This window comes from Primulina tabacum, chromosome 9 (assembly GCF_025594145.1).
Source record: "Primulina tabacum isolate GXHZ01 chromosome 9, ASM2559414v2, whole genome shotgun sequence".
Classification (NCBI taxonomy): domain Eukaryota; kingdom Viridiplantae; phylum Streptophyta; class Magnoliopsida; order Lamiales; family Gesneriaceae; genus Primulina; species Primulina tabacum.
Window position 1 is genome coordinate 32,597,747 of NC_134558.1, and position 23,016 is coordinate 32,620,762.

At 33.9% G+C, this 23,016-nt stretch overlaps 3 protein-coding genes across 15 annotated transcripts; 2 read left to right on the top strand and 1 right to left on the bottom strand.

Moving 5' to 3' along the window:
• Positions 1-669: 669 nt before the first annotated feature.
• Positions 670-2,696, top strand: LOC142555282 (PLASMODESMATA CALLOSE-BINDING PROTEIN 2-like). Of its 2 annotated transcripts, none has more exons than XM_075666071.1 (4): positions 670-883; positions 1,053-1,292; positions 1,392-1,428; positions 2,207-2,696. In XM_075666071.1, the coding sequence occupies exons 1-4, from the start codon at positions 814-816 to the stop codon at positions 2,391-2,393; spliced, it is 534 nt and encodes a 177-aa protein (XP_075522186.1). In that variant the 5' UTR covers positions 670-813; the 3' UTR covers positions 2,394-2,696. The 2 variants fall into 2 exon arrangements, with proteins under 2 accessions (XP_075522186.1, XP_075522187.1); XM_075666072.1 differs by having other exon boundaries at positions 2,210-2,696.
• Positions 2,697-3,154: 458 nt separating this feature from the next.
• On the bottom strand, positions 3,155-11,404 carry LOC142555283 (alpha/beta hydrolase domain-containing protein VTE7). Of its 11 annotated transcripts, none has more exons than XM_075666075.1 (10): positions 11,087-11,398; positions 7,344-7,438; positions 7,160-7,257; positions 6,995-7,044; positions 5,852-5,953; positions 5,660-5,749; positions 5,037-5,129; positions 4,463-4,558; positions 3,551-3,616; positions 3,155-3,472 (listed from the first exon to the last, which is right to left on the bottom strand). In XM_075666075.1, the coding sequence occupies exons 1-10, from the start codon at positions 11,288-11,290 to the stop codon at positions 3,305-3,307; spliced, it is 1,062 nt and encodes a 353-aa protein (XP_075522190.1). In that variant the 5' UTR covers positions 11,291-11,398; the 3' UTR covers positions 3,155-3,304. The 11 variants fall into 11 exon arrangements, with proteins under 11 accessions (XP_075522190.1, XP_075522192.1, XP_075522188.1 ...); XM_075666077.1 differs by having other exon boundaries at positions 5,858-5,953; positions 11,087-11,394; XM_075666073.1 differs by having other exon boundaries at positions 7,344-7,433; positions 11,082-11,394.
• Positions 11,405-13,421: 2,017 nt separating this feature from the next.
• On the top strand, positions 13,422-16,618 carry LOC142555285 (ureide permease 1-like). Of its 2 annotated transcripts, XM_075666085.1 has the most exons (9): positions 13,428-13,580; positions 13,805-13,949; positions 14,295-14,594; positions 14,731-14,869; positions 14,970-15,144; positions 15,316-15,362; positions 15,453-15,547; positions 15,673-16,047; positions 16,180-16,618. In XM_075666085.1, the coding sequence occupies exons 3-9, from the start codon at positions 14,358-14,360 to the stop codon at positions 16,330-16,332; spliced, it is 1,221 nt and encodes a 406-aa protein (XP_075522200.1). In that variant the 5' UTR covers positions 13,428-13,580; positions 13,805-13,949; positions 14,295-14,357; the 3' UTR covers positions 16,333-16,618. The 2 variants fall into 2 exon arrangements, with proteins under 2 accessions (XP_075522201.1, XP_075522200.1); XM_075666086.1 differs by having other exon boundaries at positions 13,422-13,949; positions 15,456-15,547.
• Positions 16,619-23,016: the final 6,398 nt, after the last annotated feature.

The window sequence follows — 23,016 nt, forward strand, 5'->3', positions numbered from 1 at the left end:
GAACTAAACACAAATACAACCATCATGCATGTTGAGATTTATATATAGAACATTTTTACTCTTTGTTTTTCCTTGAAAAGCTAATTCTATGTATGCTATGTTTTGCAAGCGTAAATAATACCAATAAATACTACACAAGGTACAACATCGTTGTAAGTTCATAACAAGAAGATCAAACATGCATTCGCATTAAGTCTCTTGTCGGAGTATGTAAATAAACAATACATGTGTAGAGGTCACTTGACTATCGCTCTCCCGAATTTTAAATCCTCGTCTGGTTAAATGAAAACCCGATCTTCAATAAACACAACAGATGTTCATATATGTACGTGTATCTGTTTGTTCTTTATTTGTAATGAAAGAGTGTTTTTTAGCTATGTTTTTGGTGCACAGTGTCTTGAAATACTAAAATAATGCGAATGCATTATTATCAATGCCTCGCAAAAAAAAAAATTAAGACAACACAAAATTGAACAAGTGACAGCTTCGAAAAAAAAAATTGAACAAGTGACGAGTTAACCCTCCATCTTGACCAAGCCGGATAGGAATTTTATCAAGCTGACGAGTTTATGACCGTTGGGAATAAAAAATGAAGTCGAGAGTACATCGTAAAGTTTTTTGGATTTTTATTATAATATATTTTTGGCTAATATTAGCTCATATATGCATGGAAAGTAACTTATATTGACACCAATAAATCCTTTCACTGTCAAAAAATCCTCTCACCTTTTTCCTCCACTTTCTCTCCTGTAGTTTGTCCGGCCACTTGAGTACACGCAGTTTCTCTTCACCGGATTTTCTCTCGAAGTCTTGATGATCGTGAACATCATGGCTGTTTTTGTAGTGTATTTAGTGATTCTGTTTGCCATGGCTATTCATTCAGGTATTATTCTTGGCTTTTGTTAGCGTGTATAGTCATCCGTACGTCTACATTTGTCCCTTTAGAAGGGCGGTAAAGGGCTTGCAAAGATGTGAACTTTATCCATTTTCTTGATATTTTACTACAGTCTCTTGATACTTTTGCGATAATTTTGTGGATTATTGATTCACAGATGCAACTTATTGCGTTTGCAATAGCGGGCATAGTGATTCAGTTCTCCAGAAAAACATAGATTATGCTTGTGGAAATGGAGCTGATTGTTCAGCAATACTTCAAAATGGGGCTTGTTTTAACCCAAACACTGTCAAGGAGCACTGTAATTATGCTGTTAACAGTTATTACCAGAGGAAGGCCCAAACTTCTGGGAGCTGTGTTTTTGAAGGCACGGCCACTGTTACTGCAAGTTCCCCTAGTAAGCCTCAATACATTCACAAAAGAGTCTTCTTTTTAATCCATTAAAAAAAAATACTCAACTTTTGTCCTATTGTTGTGCATTGTTGAAAATTCGCAGATGCTGTTAGTGGATGCGTGTATCCATCCAGTTCAAGGTTTGGTGTTCTTTTTTTTTTTCCAGCTGTCTTGGATGTCATTATATTATTTTTCTTAACAGGAAAAGTTGTTGAATGAGAATAAAAAGTATGCAGTGAACTGGGACAAATCTTCCCGCATTCCAATGTAAAGATCTGAGCAAACCATTGAAATGAACGCTGGTCCAAGACTGTTGGTCCCAGCAGAGTCCTCGTCTCTACGGATATTTAATCACCGAGTAGTATAGATAAAAAAGAATAGTGGCTTCTGAGTTCTTTGAAAAGGTCCCTACTAGTGAAATGAAGAAAGTTAAAATCTTGTGTACCAATATTGTGAAAACTTTTCACTGGTTCTGAGGTTTAGTTCTCTGATATAATAAGTTGCTTGTCCTGGTATCAAGACATTGTAGGTATGAACTGATTCCTATGGGCAATGGCTTCAGCTAAAATGCCAACTTCTACCAAAAAGTTTCAAAGATTTTAGAACAAAGAATTACGGCAGATCTAATTGCCATTTTAGGAGAGTTTTGAATGCAACTGTTTCCAGGTCTACACCTAAATTTAATACATCGATACAATAATGTGACCTTTATTGATCAATTTGTCCTTTTCTTTGTCACCATTGCATGTTCTGCATCTCAGATTAGGCTTTGTTTATGACTTGCCATATTTTAATACTAAATTAGTTTTATATTATTCGTTTGCAAATGAGGTTATATTATTCTTTTACAAAGTAGGCTTGCTAAATTAGACATATTGGATATTCAGTGTATCTTGATTATATTCTACTCCTATGCAGCAGCGTCGGAGGAACACCTACAAACAGCAGCGGCACCAACCCAGGTACCTTTACAGGGTCAACATTGCCTCCAGGTGGATCCGGATTCGACAGCAGTGCTAGAATGACACTACTGTCTCAAAGCACAATGGTCTCTATGTTATTACCATTCTTCTTTTCAACCTTCTTCCTTTATGGCTTGATGTGATTAAGAATGTTAAGGAAAGACAAATGTGAGTGCAAGAAGATATAATTGACATCACATGAGGGTTAGGTTTGCACTTGTAGCTTTCTTTTTGTATTCCTCATAAAGTGAGGAAAGGGGAAAAAAGACTCGGGGGAGATTATATTTTCCCCTTCTGAGTGGGGGCTGCTTATGGTGTAGTATCGTGCTCTCCTGTTTAGATTTTTCCAACGCATATCTAGACAGGAAAGCATCAAGTCTTTGTTAATTGTTTTTTTTAATTATTATTATTAATGAGATCTTGAGACCCCTCATGTTTCATAGCTAAGCCAATTTTTATACATTTTGCATTTTTTTCATGACATGGAAACCAACCGTCGCTATTGCTCGATGCGTGCTGATTAAATCACGGCCTAAACCGCAAACCACACTATTCATGTAAAACGTACTAGACAAATCTTGTACAACAAAATCGTCGAAGAAAGTGTTGTAAGAGGAATCGAACACATGATCATTGGTCAAATGTTCACTTCATTCATCAACTTAGATATTCCTTAATGACATTTTGTAAATTATTAGTTATAATTGAGTGTGGTACAAAGCAGGCATTTTGGACTGAGTTTTTCATAAATACGAGAATCGTCATTTTTTTTTTAAATCAATTGTTTCAATACCTGGATTCTTGAGAATCAAATATGCCCCTAAGTGTGAACTCTTCTTTCATTCTCTGTTTGATCTTGAATCTGATACTGAAAAAACCCTTGAACATTTTATTCCTTCTGTTAATAAGTTGGATTCAGAAGGGACCGTTAAAATTTTAGTGCAAACCAATGCAGCCAACAACATAAAGCTACCATGAATAAATGAATAAAACTTTTTTTTTTTGAGGGGGCCATGAATAAAAGCTTAGACTTGCGCTAATCATCACTAAAAGCTTAGACTTTCTTGAGACAGGCTAAACCGGCTGGTATGTCTACTTGTCCATCAGCTTGAACAAAATCTGTAATTAACTTGGAGACAGCAGCAGGCTTCTCTACATGTGGGATATGACCACAATCTGGTACTTGCCGTATAATTGCATTTGGTAATTCACACTGTAGCCTCTGTCGATAGAGGAATCAAGTCATGTATGTTATCTTGTGTCTTAGATATAATAAATAAAAAAACTGAAGAAGACCTACCACAGAGAGCTTACTGTCAATAATTTGATCATTTTCACCCCATATAACAAGTGCTTTCTGCTTTACCTGTACAAAGTAACATTTAGTTGGGAGTACAAATAGCAGGTCAATGCAATCACAGGAGAGAGATATTCACAGACGCTAAGAAAGAAAGATTATCATGTAATCCCATATTGATTCTGCAGTAATGTTCTGCAATCATCACAGGAGAGAGATATTTGCAGCCGCTATTAAAGAAATATCATGTGATCCCATATTGATTCTGCAATAAGTAATGTTATGATCAAATGTTTACCATCATGTCAAAAGCTATAGTTCATAAGCTATAGTTCATAGAAAAAACGTAACTTTGGTTTATCATACGATGAAAACAGAGTCATATAATAAACTATGGGTGGACACAAGGGCCTGCATATATGTGTATCACTGGGACGGCTTGTTAAGCCTTAGGGAGTGTAGACCAAACTACCCACAAGCACACAGAAGAATTGATGGGTAACACCCCAACATCCCTCCCTCCCCCAAGAAATTGCTTTGGGGGAGGCTTGAATATATGACCTCACTCTAACCTGGTAGTGTTGCTACAAGGTCAGTATTGTGGTTGTGTTCACGTTAGAGGTTGTTTAGAATGAATGCGAGGAATACTGATATGTTAATCAAGATCATCCAAAATGGGTCATCATTGCCATCCCCTTCTCAAAGTATGTGCGCAAACAATTGTGAGTGGCCAATAAGCTTTAGAGTAAGCTCTCTTTTTGAATATATGGCCTAAACAAACTATCACGAAGTACAAGCAATGAGTAATTGACTGTTTTATCACCTTCTTTCCTCCCACTTAAAACCATGTCTGCTTCTTGAGCAAAAAGATATGTAAAGTTACCGGAGGAGTTTGATAGTTATAAGTGTTCATACATGCTGGATATACGAACTGACATCGTAGCCTCCACTTATCATAAAATCAACAGTCGCATCCTCCCACCAAGGTAATAGGCAATGCAGACGACCAATCTGAATAAGACAATATTATTCACCTTTACCTTAAGCAGTAATATTGGTATACAACATCGATAACAACTTTGAATATGATGCGGAATTAATGCAAAATTTGAGCGATTCCTTTATAGCTTCACATGGCCATGACAAATCTTGGGAGCACATGGACTCGGATTCAGAATCAAAAGAAGAGGTTCAAAAGCCAAAACGTACTCCTAAAATTTCCACATCTTCTTCAAGGGCTTACAGTTTGAGCCTTGAGTCCAAGGAATTGTGGAAAATAAATTTGTACTTTGTTGTTTATTTTGGTTGCCTTTTTAGGACGTTAGTTGTTATTTTAGGCACTCTTAGGGTTCACCTTATGTTTCAGATTATTTGGTAGTCCCCTTTCTGTGTACTGTTTTTAATATCAATAAAATTAGTGGCACAACGCGACCTCACAAAAAACATCAATAACAAACCGGAAATATTTGTTACATATATCAATACTCACATTTGTCCAGTCCACGCAAGTATTCCATGATAATCTATTAAATGTCAATGAAGTTGCATACAAGCGCAATGGAATGCTCTTCAATAAATACACCTGTCCAATAGGGGAATATACACAATATAATTTTTAGAGTTAAGATTGGAAGGTTTCGAAAGGGAAAGGAGTAATGGTAATCAATACGAAAAATTGGATTATATTCAATAAAATCTTTGTGAAATTCTTCACAATCAGGTTTGTTTTTCAAGGAAAATTATTTTCGAGCTTGTCTGCTGTGATATGGAAAAGGACATTATGAGGAGCCTCCTAAAACTATCAAATGTGCGCGTCCAAAAAGGGCTGGACGAATTTCCCATCTAAAGGTACTTCAAGCTGTAATTGTATTGTGCCTCACGAGAAAGGCTCTCAATTCTCTGAAACATAAAGTATACATTAAGGGTGTGTTATATGTATGTATAAATGCGTTTCAGCGTTTGGTACCTTCACTTTCACAATAAACCTTGAAAGTTGTGTACAAAAGAGGTGATTGGGTTTCTAATAAATTGAAGAAGGCTAAAAACCTTGTTTGACAGTATTTTTCTCAAGGTGAACAAAAGATTCGACATAAAAATTGTTGAGAGACTTACCCCAGCATATGCCATCAGTTTAGGTAACTTAGCGAGGTTTCCTGTACCTTCAGCATAGACGCTTGCATCAATGAAAATCAGCTTATCAACCTAAAATAAATGATAACATGAAATCCATAACGCCGGTCGTGGAAAAACCATAAAAAAATAAAATCACAACAAAAAATGCATAAGATTTCAAGGCCATGCAACATGTACAGCTTGTGGATAGTTGACAACAAAATCAATGGCAACTGCTGCTCCTAGACTTGGTCCGACTAATGTCACGGGCCTTCTGATATAAGAATTCCAAAACTGTGGGAATGAATAGCAAAAGGTCAGTAAAGCTGCAAGCACTTTGACTCGGCCCATATCAGCACTGCGGTGATTAAACAAAAAAACCAGCATCCCAATATCTTTTAGGGATGAAAGGTCAGGTCACTTGATGTTTGGAATTGACTCAATCAAGTTATCAACTAAAGCATAACACAAAGGGAAATCTTGATTACCAAATCTAGCAAATAAGACAGAAAATAGGGTCGTGTGTGGCAACACCACAATTTCATCATCAATTGGAATTGTTATAAGAATAATTTAATCAATTAGACTAGTGGAAAACATGAGGCCTAACATAAGAATGTTTTGATGCAAACTTCAGTGTGATCAATTAAAAGGAGATGCAAAAAAACATGAAGAATCTTCTCGTCATCTTTTCTTCTATTGTGAAATATTTTGCTACATTTGGAAGATGATTTGGGAGTGGCTCGGAATGACGAGACTCATGGGTTCTTGCAACACGATCCTAAGAGCTTTCAGAGGTCCTTACAGGGGCAATTCTAATCTCATGAAAATGAGATGTACTGCGATGGCAGCGTGTATTTACTCAATATGGAATGCAAGGAACAGAGCACTTTTTGAGAATGAGCAACTGTGCACTGAAGTCATCATCCGTAACATCCAAATTCTTACATTGCGATGCAACTCAAATGCAGCCCCATGAAGACGTGTTTGTGAACTGTGGATAACCTCTATGGCTGCTATGTTTGGTGGACAGGACATATATGGATTGGACTCTCATCGTAATAGCAACAGCTCGGATAACAAGATGTGCACTTCATTGACATATATCATGTGTCTTGCTACTACAGTTGGTTTTACTTTTAATCTGCTAGATTAATACGAGTGTGTTTTTTATGTTTCCTTTTTAGCTATCAGCTTATCTCCTGGGATGTCTAATGTATTTGTTACTTGCACAGACATTATTTACCCTGTTTTAATGGAACTTTTTTTCATTAAAAAAAAAATTAAAAGGAATTAAAAAGAGACATCGTAATGGCAGTCACGGAGGAAGATCACCTGGTATAGGTGATCACGTTTTGAAGCTACATTGCATGGGGGGAGATTCTCTAACAAAATGAAAGGGAAAAAACAGAAACAAGCATATATTGAGTCGTAGAATAATAATTCTTGCAATCTAAACTTTTAGGAAGTAAAAACGCAAAGGAGGAAAATAAAACTTGCCCAAATTAGAGAAGCCCCACCCTAGAACATCGAATGCCCACGTCTCCAACCCTGCCTCCTCAAGCAAGGGAAGCACATATCTCCATTCTAGCAAGGAGCTGAGTAATAAGAAGTGATAAACCGTGGAGACAGAAAATATATCATCAATATCCTGAAAAGGCCATATGAACTTATAGAACCAGACCTATCAAAACCATGAAGCAGAACTAGTGGACTGGTTTTGCTCAGAGTTTTTGGCTTCACACAGCTACTCATGATATGATTCTTCGTCCAACTGAGCTGTAAATAAGGAAAACTCGTCGATCCAAAACTTTAGCTAATAAGCCATGACCGAGAAAGCCGACAAACCATAGTACAACATCATCATGATAGCATATAATAAATTTAGTTGCATATCTTCTTAATCTTCAAAAGTTCCAGAAGCACTCGCAACAAATGTTACTTAATCGTCAATGCATCATGGTGGAGTAATAACAGTTGATAATCGTATAGTATTAAACAATAGGGAAAAGAACGAAGTTCAAGCAGCATTTGACGCTTCCACCTTATGTCAATGCTCTATAAAATAGTAATTATTATATCATGAATGAACCCTGATTTTATCAGGGATTTGTTAATATTTACGTTTATTTAGAACAAGAGTGGGACTGCGAGGAAACAGAAAGGAAATAAATTCGCACCAAATATAATGAACGCAAGAGCTACCAAAATAACAAGCATTCGAGACCAATCACAATACCCTTAGGCTACGTTTGGTACGAAGGATTAGATGAGTTTTTTAACCCACATAATCCCATGTTTAGTAGGATTTTTATTTAACCAAGTCAATCCCTCGGATAAATGATTAGGTTATATTAACTGAGATAAAATAATCACTCATCACCCCTTAGGATTATTTATAACTCTTAATCGATCCTATTTTTCCAATTTTACCTTTCTCCTATATCCAAACTCACCACCACTTCTCGCCACCGACCGCCGACGGCTGACCGCCAGCCAACTGCCGGCCGCCGACTGACAGCCGAATGCCGGCATGCCGCCGACCACATCCTCCGTCGCCAGCGCTGGCCACCACACCGCCGCCGCCGAAGTGGATGGGCAATTTTGTCAATTCATCAAAAGATTCTAAATTATCTCATTCTTAACAATCATACCAAACATAATATTATTTTATCATTATATATTTTATCTCTACTTCAATCAATCTTTTTATCATTTCTCTCTTCATCTTTCATAATTTTATTCTCCAACTAAACGTAGCTTTACAAGTATGTTTGGACATGTAAAAAATTAAATTTGAATTTAGATTTGAATTTTAGTGAGGTGTATTCAATTCAGATTTTTGATGACTTTTAATGACTTTTTTCAAATTATAGACTTTTATGTATTTGATAGATTTTTATTGACTTATATAGAATCTCACAGATTTATAAACAGATTTACTTGGATTCATGTAGACTTTTTTGCAAGATTTTTATAGACTTTTGTGAATTTTTTTTAATAAAATTTTATAAATTTTATACTTAATTATAACATATTATGAACTAATAATTAGTTGACATATATAGCATATTCAGTTTGAAATATTTTTTCGATATTTATATTAATAAGTAAATTAATTATTTAAAAGTTAAATCATTTAATCTTTACATATGTATATATGTGGGTTTGTATGCATGTTTGTAAATTTCTAAAATACATCAATTGATTAATCTGTAACATTGTTTTTGAATTAATAATATACATGTGAAAAAATATTATTTATTATTATATAGAAATAATTTTGTATAAAAATATCATAGCTTACACATTAATTGAAACTGCTAAAAAGAATTTAAAAAATCATGGTTGTTGCGAAGCTATTCAATTATTAAGAATTAAGCGACATTTTTTGGATCATCTTTTATTATTATTGAATATTACATTAATTTGTATAAATTGTAAATTAAAAATCACAAAATCAAATCTAGAATTCAAAATTTCTTATGATATTAAAATAAAAAATTATTAAATGAAAAATCAGCCAAAAAATGAAAAATTTGATAAGGAAAGATGAAAATATAGAGATACATTTCGAAACTTTAAAAGCGTGATATAGATAGATGAGAGGAGAGAAGATAAGAAGAGAGGTGATGTGAAGCGACAGATAGAGATATAAAATAGCTTTTGTATGAGTTTGAAGTTTTAAAAATCCATCCAAATCTTTGAGTTGAACCAAATACAATTTTTAATAATTTATAGTTGTACCTTAGGCTTTAATGTTTGTATGTTAACTAATTCCATGAAGTTATTAAAAGTCTATTGAAAATTTGAATACCTCTAGACTTTTATAGAGTTTTTAAAAATCAATGTTGAATACCACTTGACTTTTTAAAACTCCATGAAAGCCTATTTTGAATACCATCAGACTTCTATAGAGTATGCAAAAGTCTTGATTGAATACCTCTAGACTTTTAAAATCTACAAAAGTCATTAAAAGTCAATAAAGTCTTCTACATTGAATACACCCCCTTAAATTCATAGATTTGGATCCTTTGATAATATTTTTTAAATATAATTTGGAATTTGTTTTAACCATTAAAAACTAATTTATTTTATATTAAAAAAATTTATATTTCTATTTTTTAAAATGATTTGTTTATTAACAATATTTATAAAAATATTCTTATTTTTTTGTTAAAGAAAAAAATATATTTTACATATAAAAAAATATTTTTAATAAATGTAAAAATTATAAAAATTTTCATTAAAAATAAATTTATCAAATTTTGATAAATTAAATTTTTACTATTAAAACGAAATTTTTTTAATAAAAATATATTATTTATAAAATTTTTAATATAAAAATCGCTATTCCGAAATTTTGGTACATTCATTAACGTCGTACATTGCACGTTACGGATAATTGTATTAACGGCGTCAATATGCACACCGCGGATAGTAGTATTAACAGCGTGCAGATGTACGCCGCGGATAATCTTGAACTTTCAACGGCTTGCATCTTTGCAGCATGCAATGTTCGCTGCTGAAAAAGAATTTGCGCGCTGCGAAAAATCATTTTTGTTGTAGTGAAGACAGAGAAAAAAACAGACAAAAATTCATCACGAAATAAGTTTTTTCAGGAACCTCTACTATTCAACCTGGTTTTTTCAGTGATTCAGGGATGACTGACTTTCTTGTCTGTTTTTTTCTATGTTGAATAGTAGATGTTCCTGAAAAAACCAGGTTGAATAGTAGAGGTTCCTGAAAAAACTTATTTCGTGATGAATTTTTGTCTGTTTTTTCTATGTCTTAACTACAACAAAATTGGTTTTTCGTAGCGCGCAAATTCATTTTCCGCAGCGCACATTGCATGCTGCAAAGATGCAAGCCATTGAAAGTTCAAGATTATCCGCGGCGTACATCTGCACGCTGTTAATACTATTATCCGTGGCGTGCATATGCACGCCGTTAATACAATTATCCGTAGCGTGCAATGTACGACGTTAATGAATATACCAAAATTTCGGAATAGCGACGGTTTAAACGCTAAAAGTAGCGACGGTGTTTAAACCGTCGCTGATTCCAATAAACCGTCGTTGATTCAATTTTAGCGACGGTTTTCAGATTCAATTTTAGTGACGATTTTGATATATATTACATCGCTAAATATTCTGTCGCGCGGACGTGCTCCACGTGAACAGCGTCCGCGCTTACGAAGCACGGACACTGCTCCACATTGGGGTATTTTTGCATACTTTTTTTAAAAATTATTTTAGAAATTAATTTTAAAAATTAAATTATTTTAAAAAAAAAACCCAAATATCAATCCTATTTTTTAAATTCTATCTTTTCAAATATTAAAAAAATATTTTCCATTTCAAATTTATTAAATTATATGTTTTCAAACACACCATACGGCTTTTCGAAAAAGAGCTGAAACCTTACAGGTACAGGCAGCATTTCAATCCTTGAAGCCAGATTTCTCGCAAATTGGTCCTTGATATTTTCCACTTCTTTGGGAAGAAATGCGGGAAATTCACTCGCCCATACTCTGAAACTATGCTTTCTTCTTAGCCCATAGTGCGTGAATTTACCGGGGAATTCTTTTCCGATAATCGCTGAAGCTCCGGACGGAGAGGCGATGAGCATCGCGTACGGAATCCGATCGGCCAGATTTAATGAATATCTTGAAATGGAAAGGACTTTAGGTTAATCAGATATAATTTAAAAGGCGCCAAATGCACGCGTTCTCTTCAGTGTGTTCACTTCCAAGATTATACAGTTTAACCTGAAGTCGCGTTGCCAACCGTGGAAGTCGGGTTTTCTGAAATTTATTTAAATTTAAATTTAAATTATTGAACAATATAAACATATTACTTGCAAACTTAATATACGTTAATTAGTTTGGAGTTTTGGAGTTCATTTTTTATTTTTTATTTTTAACAATAACCTTGAGAAAGTTTCGTATGTTTTGATATGACGATTTCGAATTGAAAGGGGAGAAAACATTAATTTCGTTTTTTTCTCCTAACCAAAAAAAATCATAAATTCCATTTTTATTTAAAATGTAATTCAATTAGTTTTTTTTTTTTTTCTTCTTTAAATGACTTTGATACCAAAATGTTGATTTCAAATTCATTGGATTATTTGGATAAATTTTATATTGAGTGAATCTAATTTTATATTGAGTGAATCTCAAAGCTATACATTTACGTAGATGTAATGATATTTACCGTTGAACATAAATCAAACCAATCTACTGATTTAGCATTAGCAGCAAAGAAGAAAACAATAGTCTTTCCGAACTCTTGTTGTCTTCCTCGATGCGAAATCGCACAATGAGCTCTTCAACATTCATCTCCTTGCGCTTGTGCTTCAAATAATTTTTGAAATCCTTCCAAGCTGGTGGTAGCTTCTCAACAATAGCAGCCACTTAGAATGATTCGCTCAAAGTCATCCCCTCACCGTGAATCTCGTGAAGAATCATTTAGAATTCTTGAACGTGGCTGATAACCGGCTCTGAATCCACCATTTTAAAGTCCAGAAAGTGGCCAACAAGAAACTTCTTGGCACCGGCATCCTCGGTTTTGTACTTTCTGTCAAGGGATTCTCATAACTCTTTAGTCGTTTTCTTTTCACAAAACACATTGTAGAGCGAATCGGCCAATCCGTTTAGTACATAGTTTCGGCATAAGAAATCATAATGATTTCATGCATACACCGAACTAACAGATTCAACATCTCCCTCACTCTCTTTGAGTTTAGGAGCATCCTCAGACAGAAATCTGGTCAGGTTCAGCATCGTCAAGTATAACAGCATCTTCTGCTGCACCTTTTGAAGTTCACACCAGTGAACTTTTCAGGTTTTTCACCGTGACTGGCTGAGACAGCAACCGCAGTGGCACGTGGGGTAACATGGGGGACTACTTGAGGCGGCACATGAGGGACAACATGACCAGTTTCACTTTGCATGCTGGTTTCAATAGTCATATCTGAAACAAACCACGTAATGAGTAATATGTTTTAAGATTGTTACACAATAATGATATAGTACAGAAAGTTTTTGAAAAGAAAACCAGCAAATAGTATAGTGAAGGAAACACTGGTGAAAATGTTGAAATGATCAAACTGAGGCTTGTACGAAGTACAGTATCCTTAAAACAAATTTGTTCCCTCCGGTATGTGCTTCGATGATATACTTGACGTCTGTTTCCCATGATACAACGTAACAACTATCAGTAACCTAACACGATGCACCACAACGACGAACTGAAAAGTATCTGAACTTTATCACGAGGGCATATGAACAGCAGCCGGAGGAAACAGCAGCAGCCGAGACAACAAAGAAGAGTGCTGATGGAACGAGAATGCAGGCACTCGTGTTCCATATGGACAGTCACTGCTGGACATCCGAAAGGCCAAAGGTCAGTCCAGCTAGAGCACCTTGGTGGGAAATTTTGCCTTGATCGGTCCGACACTCAATGCACCCAGGTCACGCTCTTACGCTTGCACACAAGTTAACCTTTTTTCCATTGCAAATCGGGCCCAAAATTTACACCCCTGGCCCAAAATTTACACCCCTGCACCCGGCGTGCGTGAGAGAGAGCCTCTTGACCTTCTTACACCTTCACAAAGTGTAACTCAATATAAGCTCATCAATGCTATGATTATTTTCACATTTCTCACTTGCTATCCACTTACTTTACTTGTCCAATTTCTCGGACAAACCCAAAAAACCAAATGCTATTAGTTCAACGGTTACATCATTCGGGTCGCACAGTTGACTTTGTTATATTTGTTTTTATCAGACGAAAATAAATTGTTCCACCGCTGGCCATGCTAAGTGTACTTTGAAGAAGGAAACCAAGAAAGTTAGGCACACCTTGATGGCCACCTCTGACCAAGAATAGAAGCAAAATACGTCAATGATTACTCATAGGTGAATCACACGAGTGAATCTCAACTTCTGATCCTACAGATTCCCAGCTCATCTAAGCACTAAACACGCTTTGAAAATTGTGATTCTTGAATTATTGGAAATGGGAATGTGTGCATATAGTCATTTCCATATCCCTTTGGTCAGAACTGCACAATTATTTGATTTTGCGTTATTTATAGCACCTTTTCAATTGGAAACATAGTCTTATCCCTTCCTAACTTCAGGTTTTTCATTGGGAAAAAGGGCAGAGTTCCATTTTTTTCCTCGTTTTTTGCAAGATTTTTGCTCAGTTTGTAGGGAATCTTTGGATATAATTGTGAAGTGGACTTCGGTGTTTGTGGGTGCATATCTTCAAACCTCTTCTAACTGGTAATTTGTCGTATTTTCGTAGTTTCTCCAGAGACAGAATTGAATTTGTTTTATGGGTTTCTCGTTTTCAATCATTTGAAGTTTTATCAGATGAACATATTAATAGAGTTCGAACTATCGTGTTTTCACTTTCTTTCCATGATTATAGTTAAGGATAAAAGCAAGAGAACGACAACCTTCATTGTGTGAATACATGGATAGGATATTGTTAGTTTATATGTGGACTTCAGGAAAGAAATTTAAACTCTGTAATTTGTGGAGAAAATTTTCCATTATTCGTGTAAAAGCTGGAATTTTTTTCATTCGACAGGATATTATAATCTTTCGATGTATGTTTCTTGATAGGATTGTTGTGAAATTCTACATTAATATCCATTCCATCCCAGAGATCATTATTGTGGATCCAACATGTATGTGGTGGAGAGTAAAGGAGGTGCAATAGCATGTATGCTTTTAGCATTAACTTTCTTGGGTACATGGCCTGCACTTCTGACCCTTCTCGAAAGGCGTGGCCGTCTCCCTCAACATACTTATCTTGATTACACGATCACTAATTTGTTGGCGGCTGTTATAATCGCTTTCACGTTCGGTGAAATTGGAAAGAACACCATTGAGAAGCCCAATTTTTTGAATCAGCTATCCCAGGTGAACTAGCCTGCTGATTGTTTAGTCCTTTTTTTTGTTCCATTTGATTACTATATAGTAAGATTTTTTAGTAGACTGGAAATCGAAAACTCGATCATTGTTGCTTTCTGAGCCAGTTTTCTACCATTTAATGCAGGATAATTGGCCTAGTGTATTATTTGCAATGGGTGGTGGGATTGTGCTTAGCCTAGGAAACCTGGCGACTCAATATGCTTGGGCATTTGTTGGTTTATCTGTAACTGAGGTGATCACAGCAAGCATAACTGTTGTCATAGGTACTCTATATTTGATACGAGGCGATGTTTCGATCTTTTTGTGTCTTTAAGGCGCCTTTATACTTGTTTCACTTGTTGCCTTACGGATATACGTATCCAGGAACAACGATGAATTACTTCTTAGACGATAGAATTAACAAGGCTGAGATTCTCTTTCCCGGTGTCGCGTGCTTCTTGATCGCTGTCTGTTTGGGCTCTGCTGTTCATTCATCCAATTCTGCAGATAACAAGACTAAGCTCAATAGTTTGTCAAATGGTTATAAAGATGGGACAGAGTAAGTTTTTAGATCAATAACTTGAATTATGGGCTGAAAATAGATAACAAGAGTTGGAAATAGACAGCCCTCCGAGAAATCATATGATTATCAGCATATAATGTTTCTGAGGTAATATGATTTACAACTAAATTCAACTGATGTGAATTTGGATATTTGTTGATCGGACAGACTGAATGGTTCATATAATGTCTCCGAAGAAACTATTGCGAAAAAGGGTGAGTGTAAATCACAAAACTATTTACTGACGTGAAAGTTTAGGCTCATTCTTTCTGTTTTAAAGTACCGAGCTTACATATATGTAACAGAAGATCTGGAGAATGGAACAACTGGTACAAATGAGAAGGCGAAATTCGGGACAGCAGATTTTCTCATTGAACTTGAGAATAAAAGGTCGATTAAGGTTTGATAACATATTACCATCTTTTACTATGTTGATTTCATTTTTAGATATGGTACCCCGTTCTGAAATCATAATTTTGTCCATACATATATGCTGAAAATCTCCTTTTAACGTTCTGCATGCAGGTGTTGGGGAAGGGGACTTTCATTGGCTTGGCCATAACTTTCTTCGCGGGAATATGTTTCTCTCTATTTTCTCCAGCTTTCAACTTGGCTACTAATGATCAGTGGCATACATTAAAAGATGGTGTTCATCATTTAACAGTATACACTGCCTTTTTCTACTTCTCGGTTTCTTGCTTTGTGATTGCTATTATACTTAACATCAGTTTCTTGTATCGCCCTGTTTTGAATTTGCCCAAATCATCCATAAAAGCTTACTTATCAGACTGGAACGGTCGCGGTTGGGCATTTTTAGCCGGACTTTTGTGTGGTTTCGGTAACGGTCTTCAGTTTATGGGAGGTCAGGCTGCGGGATACGCTGCAGCAGATGCTGTTCAGGTTCGTTTTTCGTCAACAAACATATGGAAAAAAACTTTGCTTTGAAGTGTAAAAACAAGCCTGCCATTAGTAAATCATATACTGATTCTTTGTGCTCCTCTTTCATCTTCATTGGTGATCTGTTGATCGCAGGCACTCCCACTGGTGAGCACTTTTTGGGGTGTACTTCTATTTGGAGAGTATCGAAAATCATCGAAAAGAACGTACATACTTCTTGGAGGCATGTTGTCGATGTTTATTGTGGCAGTTGCTGTCCTTATGGCTTCATCTGGTCACCGCAAGTGAGCTTTGTTTCCCGAAATCGACTCGAGATTCACGGAGGTCCGATGGTCACTGCAGCTACACAAGTTGCTGGTAAAATGATGATGAATATCTCTATTATGATTCAGCAGATGTTTTTAATAAATGCAACTTTCTAATGTTAATAGGTAAATAGATATATAAATTCAGAAGTCCGATGTATACAGCACAACACAGGAAATTCTTAAAGATTATGTCGTACTTTCATACAACAAGAAAATTTGTAAAACCATCAATAATATGTTCTTGATTGAGAGAAACTTTAGTTCAATTTTTGTCTTACTTTTATTTATATATTTATTGTGTTCCACTTGTTTAGATTTATTTTACGTGCAGGTAATTTATTTATGAGTAGGTTTCTTGTGAGACGGGCTCACAAATCTTTATCTGTGAGCAGAGCCGTACCTTTTATGAGGCCAACCAAGCGGTTGCCTCAGGGCCCAGCCCAATAAGGGGCCCTTCATATACATAAATATATATATGGTATATGTTATTTGTTCTTTAAATCACTCAAAATCTCAACCCTAATTTTTGTTCTCATTCAACAATAATTTTCTTCATGAATTATGCTTTATTTCCATTTCAAATCTTTTTTATAAATACAAATTTATATTTATATTTGTAGATTAATCTATCAAAGGATACTAATCGAAAATGAAATTTACTTGCGATATGGGCAGTGTAATGAGCTTAGAGATCATATTAATTAAATATATAACTGAAGCACAAATCGTATTATTTAAATTCTTTAATGATTTATAATTGAATTATGAGTTTTATATAAATTTAATGTACGACTTGTGTAATTAATAAGTGGATAGTCTAAAAAAATAAAATAAATTGTGAATAGAGCTTGAATGTGTGGACCGTTGAAAGATGAAATTCATTGTTTTTTGGGATTTTTTTGTCTTTTCATTTTATGGTTTGTTATTTCGACTCAAAGAATTATTTGATTTTGTAATTTCTACATCACAGAGACTAAAAATATAGTTTCTACGAGAATTATCTTCAATCAACGATATCGTAAGATAGACTAAATGGGCCAACTATGTTGTCGATTGAGAAAAAAATAGTATGACAATTGGATTACACAGATTTGATAAATATTTTCGCATCTAAAAAACTACACGAGTAGTATTTATGTAGTTATTTTAAATATTTATTAAGTTGTTATTGATGTAATATATTGGTTTTGATATATTTATGTATTTATTAATATATTTGTTATATGCAAATTGAATTTTATATTTATTACTGCAACAAGATGATCCATTTTTCAATTTTCGTTTCAGGCCTCATTCAACACAGGTACGGCTCTGTCTGTGAGACGAGTCAACCCTAATGATATTCACAATAAAAAGTAATAATTTTTCATGGATTACCCAAATAACAGATTCATCTCACAAAATATGACTCGTAAGACTGTCTCATACAAGTTATTTAATTTATTTATATGATAAATTTATTTTATTATATTTTTATAATTATATTTATGAACAAAAAATTATATCATTTTTTTATTAAAAAAAACTATCATTAAGCATGTGTGTACTATATGATTTTAAAAATAGATATGTTATTTCTAAAACTATCGAAGTGGAGAACTCAAATCATCGATCAAGAAAAACAAAGAACAATGATTATATAACATGTAGTTGAGAAACAGGTTGTATTTCAAAAATACATTAATTAATTATTAATGTCTCATTATTAGTTCATATCACACCGAATAAAATGAATTCTTTTTCTATTATTATATTATATATTATTAGCTACACGAAACAAATGTGAAATTTTTAAAAGTGCACTGATGAAATTTTACAAATCTCACTGATGATGGGGATTGGGATGGAATTATTATTATTACTATTAGCTACACGGAAACAAATATAACAAATTTGAAAAAATGTGTGATGAAATGAATATTGTGCAATAACCGATAAAAATGAATAAAAGTTTTTAGTTAATGTGCAATTAGTAACCTAGGAGGAGGGAGAAAAATGAAGGAGGAAATTTGTAAAATAGTTTTGGTCAATTATTTTTGTACAGTCACGCAGGCTCGGACCCGGACTCGGGATGTGACAGAATGGTATCAGAGCCGGTCACCAGCAAGGAACACCGGGAAATAAGTGTTATGCGAGGTAAAATGCTACGTGCATGAGAGCCACCTTTTGAACCTGTGGGACAAAGTGCTACATGACGGGAGCTACCTCTTGAACCTGTAGGAGCCACCTCTAGATTCTCGGCGCTGGTGGATCGAGGGATCAGGCCATGACGAGGACATCGCGTTCTGAAGGAGGGGTGATTGTAATATTCATTGTCCCATATCTTAAAAATTAAAGATTTAAAATAAGTTTATAATGAGCTTACAATGGACTTCTATAGCAATTTGGGTTAATCATTTTCGTAAAACGAGACGAATACGAAATAGTTGCTATAGGGGCTCATTGTGCAGTCACGCAGACGCGGGCTCGGGGCGTGACAATAAATGTCAATTTGTTCATTAATGAAAGGTACGATAAAGCAAGAAAGGATGACAATAACAATGTCTTTACATTAATTCCCATTTAATGAGCTACAGTCAAATGTTGAATGGAAAAAATACATAAGTTAATATAAATAGAAAATCTCAAGAAGAGCAAATCAGACACATGATGTAAGCTTTCATTCTTAAAAAGGCTTCAGGGCGCTTAACAATTTGATACTTACTCACTACTGATCAGCCCCGCTCCAAAGAATACTTATTCAGATCACCAAGGATCTTTAAGGGTTTCTATCAAACTACTCGACTGTTTTTTACCAAAACATTTGAGAAGTTTCTCGACAGTTTGAATCCAAGGATTCATCATCTTATTTCTATATTGGTTTTAGACTGTACGTCTCAATCGATAAAAAAAAGTTCTTATGAGTTTCAATTTAGACCGTGGATAGGTCTTAATATTGAAACGGATTGTTACAAGTTTTGTAAAACCAAAGCCTTTTAGTGAAATAATTCCACAAGTAGAAGAAGTAATGACATAGGAGCTTGAGTCTTCGAACATTTTAAAAAACACTTGTGTGATTTCGTTATTGTATTTATTTATCTTATTTAAATTGTCTTATTTGAGTATAAATTAGTCATAAGATTTATCGGACCATTTTCGTATAATCTGTGGTCCGACCGTTTCTTAAGAGTTGAAAAAATATGGTCTTTATATTCAATACCATCAAGACCGGTCGCACTATTTGACGGAATTTAGAAAACAAAAAATTAAAAGATTTTATTCACACCCCACTCTAAATCCTAACACGATCCTAATAAGATTCGTCTCACAAAATTGAAATGTGAATCATGCTGATATGAGTTTTTTGCTATTTAAACATTTAAGTATGATATTAAATACTGTTGAATAAATAATAGTCTAATTGGTTTATAGATTAAATTAAAGATAAAATGAAAAACTACAATTTTATCATTTTTGATAAATTAATAAATAAAAGTAAATATAAGAATTATAATTTTATAATCAACTATTTGATTGATATAGGATGATGTGTGAATATAATCCATACATAAAACTGCAAAAAAATATTTAACGAGATTATATTATTAAAATAATTGAATCCTATCAACCTAACTAAATATAACATTAAGATATTATTAATTTATCAATCTACTAATATATTTTTTGATTACATAAAAGATTATATTATATTTTGATGATTATAACGCATGCTTCCCACGCAATTACAAAAATATCCTCACTATATTTTGTCTCAAAGGGCGACATATGCTCATGGCTGGCATTTTAATAAATTAATACATAAAATTGCAGTCAAATATTTAATGAGATTAGATCACTAAAATGAATCAATCTTATCAACCAAATCAAATATAACCTTAATATATTATTAATCACAAAAATTTTTACGAGGTATCTTTTGATTTCTATCGTTGCCTTCATTTATAAAAATATCAAAAAACACTTCTCAATCGTTCCTTAAAAGCTATACTTAGATACATTTTTAAAAAAAATATTTTTCAAAAATGTTTTATAAAAACACATATTTTAAGTTTTTTTCACGTATAAAATACTAAAAACGTTTTTTAAAATATTTTGTCCAATAGAGAGTCTTACTCATTATTAATATATTAATTTATCAATATATTAATATATTTTTTTATTACATGAAAGATAATGTTATATTTTCCATTATTCGTCGACAAGTAAGGCTCTTTATTTTTTTGTCAATAAGTACGACGCACGTGCGATGCACGATAAATTAAAAGTTTAATAAATCATTACATAAAATATCAAACAAACATGTAATTTGATTAGATCCTATCAAACAAACCAAATATAACCTTAAGATATTATTAATATATTAATTTTATCAATATTCTAATATTTTTTTTTTGATAACATAAAAAATTATGTTATAGTTTGATGATTATTACACATGATTGGCTTGCCATTACAAAAATATCTTCACTATATTTTGTCTCAAATGGCAACATGGTGGTCATAGCTTACTAGTAGTAAGGCACACCACGCACGTGTGTTGCACGATAGTTAAAATTTTAACACAAAAAATTAAAATATTGTTTAACAATTAAACTTGTATTAAATTAGTAATAAATAATAAGTTCTTGAATTTTGTTATTTTCTTGTCATTATTATGACTCTCGCGTAATTATTCCTTTAAACATCTTCGTTTTCGACTTACTATTTTTTTTAAAAAAAAAAAAGGAAACGGGGTGATTGTCAAAGTTTATGAATGCGAACGAGTATAATTTTATTTATTCGACTCCCCCGAAAATCTTATCTCACCGTGATTATGACAAACAAAACTTGAAATATTTGTGTTCTCAGGAATTCAATTCAGATACTCAAAAAAGCACAGATTTTGCACTCTCTTTTCATTTAAACGGCTGGTAGACGTCAAACTCCTCCAATGGAAACTCAACACCAGCATCCATTGATGGGCCACTGGATGATCCTTCACCCAAATTGGGCGTATATAAGTCGTATTTAGATCCTCTGTTGTGGTTGAAAACACAGCATCGGTGCTGTGCTCTTTTTATACGAGGTGATCAACTGATTATCTCGTTTCGTCTGACAATTTTTTAAATTTATCTCACACTGTGTGAGGTCCATCAATAATCAACTGATAATCTAATATAAAAAGTACACAGCATCAGATGTTGTGTTTTCAGCAGAAGATTCAAATCCTTATAAGTCATCATTAATTGGACCGGTTAGCCCATCCTGAGGCCCAGGATCCACCACTTGCTGGGCCAGTACTTGGTCTTGAGCCTCGACAGAGTCGATGACATTGGGCCAAATCAAAGGCCTGTCACGCATGAAGTCGCGCGCCAGGTCTTCCTCCCTCTGCCTCCTCAAGAACTGAGTCAGAGTTTCTGCATAGTTGTGGAACTTGGTCGTCTCCATGGCGTAAAGCAAATCCTCAGGAGTGATGGTCTTCCGATGGTCTCCATAGCATATCACGTTGGCCTCTCGAGTGATGTGGTCGATGAACTTTGATACACATTCTCTTTAGTGTACGATGCAATATTGTTCACTGGCAGCGCATTGCACATGATTTGTTTACGTTCGCCATTGGAAGGTACAGATTAGTGTCACACTTCAACGTACTCTTGCGGGTTCGGAATCTGGGCATGGATCAATATATTGTTCTGAGACGTTATCATCTTGAATAACTATACCCGAATAAGAAGTTATAAAACTACTTAGTTCGGATGTTATCTAACAATATTTTATATTTCAATTTCGAATCATATTAGTTTTGAAAATATATCTATTTTTGTCTCACTGAATTCTAATATGACGTGTCATTTAAAATATAAATTTAAACACAATCAAAAGATTTTATTTTATCTAGATTTCTAATTTATAAAATTCCAAAAACTTTTCATTTATTATATTCTTATATAATTTTTAGTCTACATGATACTATGCATCTAAAATATCGAGTTACAAATTATGGGAGATATACATTACGGTCACGTGCATTGGACAACATGCACGACTTGAATCTAAGGTTGTGCATAACATCGTTCTATGCACAACATTTGGATCAACTGAAACACATATGACGTCAACATGATCCAACGACTCTATTGTGCACGACATATGCACAGTGATGTGCATAGTAGAAGATCTCAATTATGTTACTTAAAACTAATTAAAGCTTACCATACATAAATCTCAACATATTTTAGGGTTAAATACGGTGCATTGACTGAAGTCAGGAGTTTTCTGGGTTTAGCAGGCTACTATAGAAAATTTGTGGATAAAATTTTATATTTCAAATTTCGTAATGTAAACCTTATCCTTTAACAGTATCTGTATTTAATTATTTCAGTACAAATTATACCTTTAAAAAACTCTAATATTTCCTAATCATAAAAAAACATCTTTGGTATTTTTTCAAAAAAGGGAACTTCAATAAAATGGCATGATAAATTCCAGTTACTATTAATATATAAATAACTTATAGTGGAAGCAAATAGTGAACACTAACCTGTTCAAATTTGAATTATTTTAAGTAAGTTATAAATATTTACTAAATTATTGAGAACACTAAGAAAAAAATTAAATATAAAAATTCATAAATTAAACATTATAGAAATAACAAATTATAAAAACAATTTATCCTAACGTAATT

Coding starts and splice junctions, on each gene's coding strand:
- LOC142555282 (XM_075666071.1), top strand. CDS start 814: ATGATCGTGAACATCATGGCTGTTTTTGTAGTGTATTTAGTGATTCTG. Junction 884..1,052: donor TGCCATGGCTATTCATTCAG/GTATTATTCTTG, acceptor ATTGATTCACAG/ATGCAACTTATTGCGTTTGC. Junction 1,293..1,391: donor TGTTACTGCAAGTTCCCCTA/GTAAGCCTCAAT, acceptor GAAAATTCGCAG/ATGCTGTTAGTGGATGCGTG.
- LOC142555283 (XM_075666075.1), bottom strand. CDS start 11,290: ATGCTCATCGCCTCTCCGTCCGGAGCTTCAGCGATTATCGGAAAAGAA. Junction 7,258..7,343: donor CTGCTTCATGGTTTTGATAG/GTCTGGTTCTAT, acceptor CTTATTACTCAG/CTCCTTGCTAGAATGGAGAT. Junction 7,045..7,159: donor GTGGGGCTTCTCTAATTTGG/GCAAGTTTTATT, acceptor TCATTTTGTTAG/AGAATCTCCCCCCATGCAAT.
- LOC142555285 (XM_075666085.1), top strand. CDS start 14,358: ATGTATGTGGTGGAGAGTAAAGGAGGTGCAATAGCATGTATGCTTTTA. Junction 15,363..15,452: donor AGAAACTATTGCGAAAAAGG/GTGAGTGTAAAT, acceptor TATATGTAACAG/AAGATCTGGAGAATGGAACA. Junction 15,548..15,672: donor AGAATAAAAGGTCGATTAAG/GTTTGATAACAT, acceptor TTCTGCATGCAG/GTGTTGGGGAAGGGGACTTT.